This window comes from Monopterus albus, unplaced genomic scaffold (genome assembly GCF_001952655.1).
Source record: "Monopterus albus unplaced genomic scaffold, M_albus_1.0 scaffold143.1, whole genome shotgun sequence".
In the NCBI taxonomy this organism is placed as follows: Eukaryota; Metazoa; Chordata; class Actinopteri; order Synbranchiformes; family Synbranchidae; genus Monopterus; species Monopterus albus.
In genome coordinates, this window is record NW_018128023.1 from 948,388 (window position 1) to 955,429 (window position 7,042).

The 7,042-nt window shown below is 39.8% G+C and overlaps 1 protein-coding gene across 1 annotated transcript in view; it reads right to left on the reverse strand.

The window, feature by feature from the left end:
* The window catches only part of LOC109968113 (inactive phospholipase C-like protein 2), a 37,156-nt gene that overhangs the window by 14,046 nt on the left and 16,068 nt on the right, over nt 1–7,042 (reverse strand). The window contains exons 9-10 of the mRNA XM_020614153.1: nt 5,428–5,631; nt 3,218–3,293 (exon numbers count right to left, since the gene is read on the reverse strand). Coding sequence (XP_020469809.1) covers nt 3,218–3,293; nt 5,428–5,631 — 280 coding nt within the window. The remainder of the gene's footprint in view (nt 1–3,217; nt 3,294–5,427; nt 5,632–7,042) is intronic.

Genomic DNA, 7,042 nt, shown 5'->3' on the forward strand with positions numbered 1-7,042 from the left:
CACACACACCTACAGAAGTTGCCTGAATAATAACCTTTACTGCATGGTTGCTAGGCAACTCGAAACCTACGTGCCAATGTAGTGTGTGTATATGTGTGTATTTTTCTGTGAAAGTCAGCAAAACCAATGGATGGAACATTATTTTTGAGCAAATACCGGGACAGGATACACACATGAACACACAGAGAAGCAGGGGTCTGACCTAGAGGCCAAAGTAACCTCCAGGGCCAGCAAATCAGGAGGTAACAAGAAGCACATCATTGTCACCTCCTGTCCTCTATCTGAACTCTGAGCAACTGTGATGACAAAGGGTACACTGACAAATATGATTTCTAGTTTTATGTTAGGAAGAAACAACTAGGCTATGAGTATCTCATAACCTTTCAGATGTATATATTCTGATGCAAGTGTTAGCATTATAGGGGGCAGGGCCTTGGTGGAACAGCTGCTGCTCAAATACAGTTCTCAACATGTTAGTTCACTCAAATTAGAAAAAAAAACAACATTCAGATAGATGGGCGACAAATTAAAAGAAAGAATAACATGTCTTCATGAGGTTGAACCTCTACAGGCTACCACAGCAGCTTCAGTGCTCCTTGGTCTACAAGTCTCCAAACTGTACTGGAAGAACAAACAGCATTTCCCCAAAAGATATTACTTGGTTTGGCATGTTGATGATGGTGGTGGAGGGCACATCACCCATAGGTGTACAGTTTGGTCATGATCTAGTGGGTGTGAGACCATTTAATAGAACTAATGTCATTTTCTTACCCAACCATTCACTGAGTCTGTGCTTCCTGTTGGTATTGCACCCCTGTTATTTAGGGATACTTATCAAAAATGTTTCAATATTGTGTCTATTTTAAAAAAAGATATTGTTCAGTATATTGTGATCAGATTTTTTTTTAACTCTGAAATGTCTATATCAGTCTCCCTCAGAAGTGCATTATTACTGGGGTTCTATCAGTTAACCTGTAGTGGTCATCCTGAAGATTGGATTTAACATATCTGTCTCTAAGGTGAGGTGTATGGAATTTTACTGATTGTGAACACAGCACTGAAACATTCAACAGCAGCTTCTCTGTCCAAAAAAGTATCCCTGTTACTCTGAACAATGCACAGACTAATTGTGATCAGTTTTCACTGGATGTGTTTTCTGCTTGAAATCCCAAGTCCACAAGCAAACTGCTAACAGTGTCTTTGGTGAATTAGCCACAGTGACGTTGTGAGTGATGGGGACTTTGTTTCCAGGAAAGACCATATGTGTTGTTGAAATCCTTTTAACTTCACACCCTGTGAAAATCTGATCTGTACTGCAGTATACCATGCCAAAACTGCTGGGTGTGGTTACAAGTGCAACAGTGCACACGTCTTACCACATTCAACCACAGTGCACTGTGTGCAGTTGGAGGCAAAACAGACCTGAGACTTTCAACCAGAAACAGAAAGAAAACGCTGCTTTTTGGCTTGGTGTTGCATTCGTTTTTAAAACATTTTTACATTTAAAAAGGACAAAAATATCTGACCAAATAAAGCCAGCACTATCTGTATGGTTATGTACAACTAAATGCAAAAAGTGTTTTTGTAATTTCGGAAAACCAGCCCATTAACACGCCAGGACATCATGATAACAATGTGATTTCACTCTCTCTTCTCACTTGGTGATCTTTCTTCCTCTCAGCGTCTCCTCTAGCTATCCATCTCTGCCACTCATCTTCTCCCTCTCTGTTTCATCTCTCTGCTCTGATGTAACTTCCAGACATCCATCTCTGTCACCATCCATCCCATGGCTACCTCTGAGTGACCTGTTTATGCTTTCCTCCCTGCCCACCCTCTGTTTCCAGACGGAGAGATGAGATTGCCATCTTTACTCTACAGGAAGAGCTTTGTTCACAAGATCAGGCCATGGGCTCTGCAGCAGCTCTTTATCAGATGAATGTACTGGCACCAGGGCAACACAGGACTGAAATATCATGCCTTAAAATCTCATTTTATTTTTCTAATTGTACTACATGTGATCACATGCGAAATAAAACATCCATGACGGGGTATATCTGGTGTCGCAGTAGTGGTTGCCCTGTGCAGAAGTCATAGCTGCAGTTGAATATATCACAGCTTATTTGATCAGCGAGCAAAGTTTTGGCCCCAAAAAACCTTGAATGAAGTTTAGTGGAGGATCAAATGTGTCATCTGGGAGCAGACTTAAACAGTCTACAAACAAGATTAATCACAATACACTCTCTTTCTTCAGAGTGGCCCCAACTGAACCATCAGCTTCAAAGTCAGCACAGAGAATCACTACAGTAGCCTATATAATGTGAATGTGTTTCTTTTCTGCACCAAGCATCAATCATACTGTCTCCTGGGTGACAGCTGATTACTGAATGTGTGTAGGTGTGTGTGGGGGGGGGTGGTTGTATTGCTGCAACAACAGGGCCTGGCTGAAGTAAACAAACCTCTGCTAAAGATCATGGAAATGATATCAGCAGGTGAGAGATCATGCCCTTTGCTTAAGAGACTGAAGGAAGAGAGACATCAGAAGCTGCACCAATTTAAACCCCTTGATCCAAAACATACAGATGAATCAGGCCAGTAAAACATCTCTTCTAGTGTAACACTGGTTATTAGGCAGATGTCTGAGGAAGATGGATAGAAGACAGTATAAAGAAAAGGAAAAAAGGTATTGAAAAAGAATGAAAGGAAAGGGAACAAAAGGGAAGGTAAGAGGTTAGGAGCAAACAAAAAAAGGAAATGAAAGGAAAGGAAATTAAAAAAATGATACAAGAAGTGAGAAGGAAAGGAAAGAGGTTAGGAGAGAAAAGAGAAGTAAAAAGAAAGGAAAAATAATGTAAGGAAATAAGATGCAATGAAAGAAGAGAAGAGTAAAGGAAAGCAAAAGAAAAGGAAGGAGAGGAGAGGAGGGGAAAATGATGTAAGAAGAGAGGACAGGGCATAAAGGGAAAGAAAAACAAATGTAAATAAAGGAAAGGGTATGGAATGAGAAGAAAGGAAAGGAAAGTTAATGACAAAAGCAGTCACTGCAACGTGGTTAACAGCACTTTTAAAGAGGCTGTGTAGGAGTTGTCATGAGTGGACTAGGAACGTGCATAGCCTGACTTCAAACTCATTACACACATTATAACACACGCTCTGCTAGCAGCATAGCATACTTTATACACCCAAGCACACCAGCACACACACACACTCATTTACACACCCATTGTCTGTATATGTAGAATCCTGTCGTAGATTCCATCTGAGAGCTCGATCACTGCTCTGCTTGCCTGGACCATCTGCAGACAAGGAAACATCTATTAGCATAAAACACACACACACACACACACACACACACACACACACACACACACAGAATTGTAATGCACCATAGACCCTTATCTCATTTACCATGTGTTTCTTTTCATGTATGAAACACACCATTAAGCACAAATACTGTGCACTGTTTTATTGTTGGCTGTAAAAGAACACTATGTGCTACAAAATAAAGAGTAAGAAAAGTTTGGTGTTATCCACACAGGAGATAGACATTTACAATTAAATAAAAGACTATTGTGATGTTTTGCACATGTGGGTCAATTAGAGTTCACACTGTGTGCAGATTTACCACAAAATGCACAGTAGGCACACCCATGCATATACATTCATGCACATGAAGGCACCTACAGAGACTGAAGTGACAGCTCTCTTAAAATAATGACAGCATTAAACATGCACACACACACACACAGGAATGAAATGAGCAGCTTCTGTCTGATTAAATCCGCACCTCCTCTCACTAACCCTGCTGACATGGGACCACTGTGGGGTAAAAACATGCATCTTAATAAATAAAGGATTAACAACACTAGCTACAGTATTTTGACCAGATTTAACAACACACACACTCATCCCCATTTCCTGTCTCTGTTGTTCTGCCTCCCCCACCAGGCATCAGAACTGAGGTGTGGAATCTATTTAGCCGAATGACATTCAAATCTATGCTAATAGTATTCAGCACCAGGGTGAGCTGTTTCAGCTCTAATCTGCTTGGCTGCAAACGGAAGTGGCTAAATACACACACAGAGTCGCACACAACACACTGACATGCTTTTACTTACACACTAATGCACAAATACACTGTAAAAAGTCTATGCACTTGCTTGTGTATAACAGTGACAAATAACCATAGTTAAATTAAGGTGTCACAGTTTATACAACAAAACCTTAATCATAACTTAATGAGACTAGAAACATCCATCTCCACTTCACTACATAGCCTGTTTCTGGTTACAAACCTCAGTGTCTCCCTCCTTCACTCACATAAGCACAGACACTTGCAGACATCACTCATACACTCCAGATAGTATCAATAAATTGGCAATTCATATTGACTGTCCCGCCACAGAAACTTATCCGGAATATCTAATATGAAACTTGAAGAAATGCCCTTTGAGCAAATATAAATTAAAAAGCAGTGCAGCAGCCACATAGATGGTGACAGCAACACTTTAACATGACGAGACAGGCTACCCCCCCAATGAGTGCAGGACCAATGCTTTATGGAGACCATTCATATTGGACAGTCACTATCCAAAAAGGCCCAAAGGGGAAAAAAAAATGGAAGGACCTGAGAAGTGAAAGAGATGAAGGAGTGAAAGAAAGGAGGAGGCTGAATGATAGAGACCTTAAGAAAATTTTTGCAAGTGAAATACAAAAAAAGACATTTCATCCTTGCAGCAAGCTAAGCAACCTGACCCCACTCAAACAAATACGACTAATGGACTAAATGACCCATTTCACCTCTTTTTTCTGTCTTTGTGTTTGTTCCCAAGGGGAGTTTTCCTCGACAGCGGCCTTTATTTTTAAACATTACATAAATTAAGTCTGTTACCCCCAGGAGTTGATGATCAGACAAGTTGATGTTGCATGTCAAAATGTATAAATAACTGTCGGGCCAAAAAAAATGAGGTTGTGCTGAAGAAAACTATACCAAACACTGGCATATTACACATATTTTCATGTGGTACATAAAGGTAAACTCAAAACTATTAAAAATCAGCCAAAATAGCCAAAAATATTCCAAGACTTCTAAGGTTTAAATAACTTTCTCCTGGTCAGTGAAATTCTGCAGTTTATTTGAGTGGATTCAAGCCAAGGTATAGACAGGAACTAAAGGGGGCACTGTCCGCTACATAACAATGCAAGCTCACTTTGTGCTTGACAACATATTTACTCAAAAGGAAGCTTTAGGCTTTGTCTGGAAGTGGATGTTTATTGTTAGGTAAAGCGAGGAAATGGGGGGTGGATGGCTGATTTGTCATCTTTGTTGCTTTTGTTTGGCCTTTCCTTCCTTCTGATGAATTTCAGAGTTATGTGCCATGTGGCGAAAAACAAGATGCATATTGACTGTCAACTCTCTTCCTTCCTAACCATTTCATAGGTGGAGACAACCCGGCGAAGGACATCGGGCAGGGGGCCCTGAGGCTCCAGGGTGGGGTAGTGGTCCCGGAGATCAAACAGTAGTATAGGCATCTCATCTGGTCCTGACACTCTGGAACTCAGAGCCAGTACACACTGCATGAGGTTAGCCACAGCCGACATCCCACACAGCTCCCTGAACACCTCTACTGAGTTCTGTTACAATAAAAGGAAGACAAACAGATCAATTCTGTGAAGACATGCAAAATATTTTCCCTTCTTTCCCTTTCTAATTTTCTGGGTCTGATGAAAAACAGTACAAAAATAATAATCAAAACAAAATAAAGATAATCAATAAGAATCTGTGAATTCTCTTCCCCACTCTATCTCCAGTTTGATTTGCTTTCACTCTCTCTCTCCTTCACTTGCACACACACAAACACACAGGTAATCAAAAGCTGCTCGGGCAACAGTGTGATTTGCCTTTTCTTTCAGCTACTGATTTGCTCCCCTGTGGTTGTGCTGTTGAAGAAGTTCAGAGTGAAATCAAAGGAATCAAAAGATCTGGATGCTGAAAATTCCATTAGGTGACACAAAGGTTACATTTGCTATCTGTTGCTAGTGATAGTCTTCTGTTTCTATCTTTTCAGCTATATACACAATCATCTCTGGTAAAGTATTTATCCACTGACTGGTAATAATCACCAGAAACTCACCCTTCATCATTCACTATTAATGAAAATGAATAAAGCAATAGTTTAGGGTTGCAACAAACAGTTATATTCATTAGTTATTCATTCATGTGTTTTTTCAATAAATCACTAATTGTTGTGTATAAAATGCCCCAAAATATTAAAAACAACCCATCGAATTTTCAAAATCCAATGTAACATATTCAGAATACCTGTTCTTTCCAATCCACAGCCCAAAAGAAAAATATTTCATTTACAATGACATCAAATGGGTAACAGCAGCAAATTCTCACATCTGAGAAGCTGCAATCTGTAGTGAATGTTTAGCATATAATTCTTGATAAATGCTACAATTATCAAAATTGTTGTTCATTAACTTTTTTGATCCATTAATCAGCTTTTAAGTCATTAAGTCAATACCTATTATGTGTTTTTTAAACGGTGCTAAACAACAGTGACGTGCGGTCAGGTGAGGCAGGTGAGGCAGAGCCTCCCGTGTCAATCTTCAAAAAGAAAAAATAAGTTAACCATAAAATATAATAAATGTTAATATTTGTCGGCTGCTGTGTGTTGTAGGCCCTTTTGCCGTTCTAATCCGATGTTGAAGGAATTTTTTTCAATAAAGAATAGCAGAATTTCCGTATGTCCCATTCAAATACATGGAGGAGATGCGCGATGAGGCAGCACTTTGCTGTGTCTCTCGGTGGATCGTGTAATCCTCACAAACTGTATGCGATGCCAATAGTGTGTCGCTGTCCCTCTATATATCACAGATAAAATGCTTTCAAACACTCTGATTATATGCTGCCTTGCCATAATCTGGATAATGTATAAAATGTAGTTCTATAACGTGTTTAGGCAGCAGATTAACCATAAAACCCAGTAAAAAAGTTACTCGGTGAGGCTAACAGTACGCCTGCCTCAAGGCACAGTGC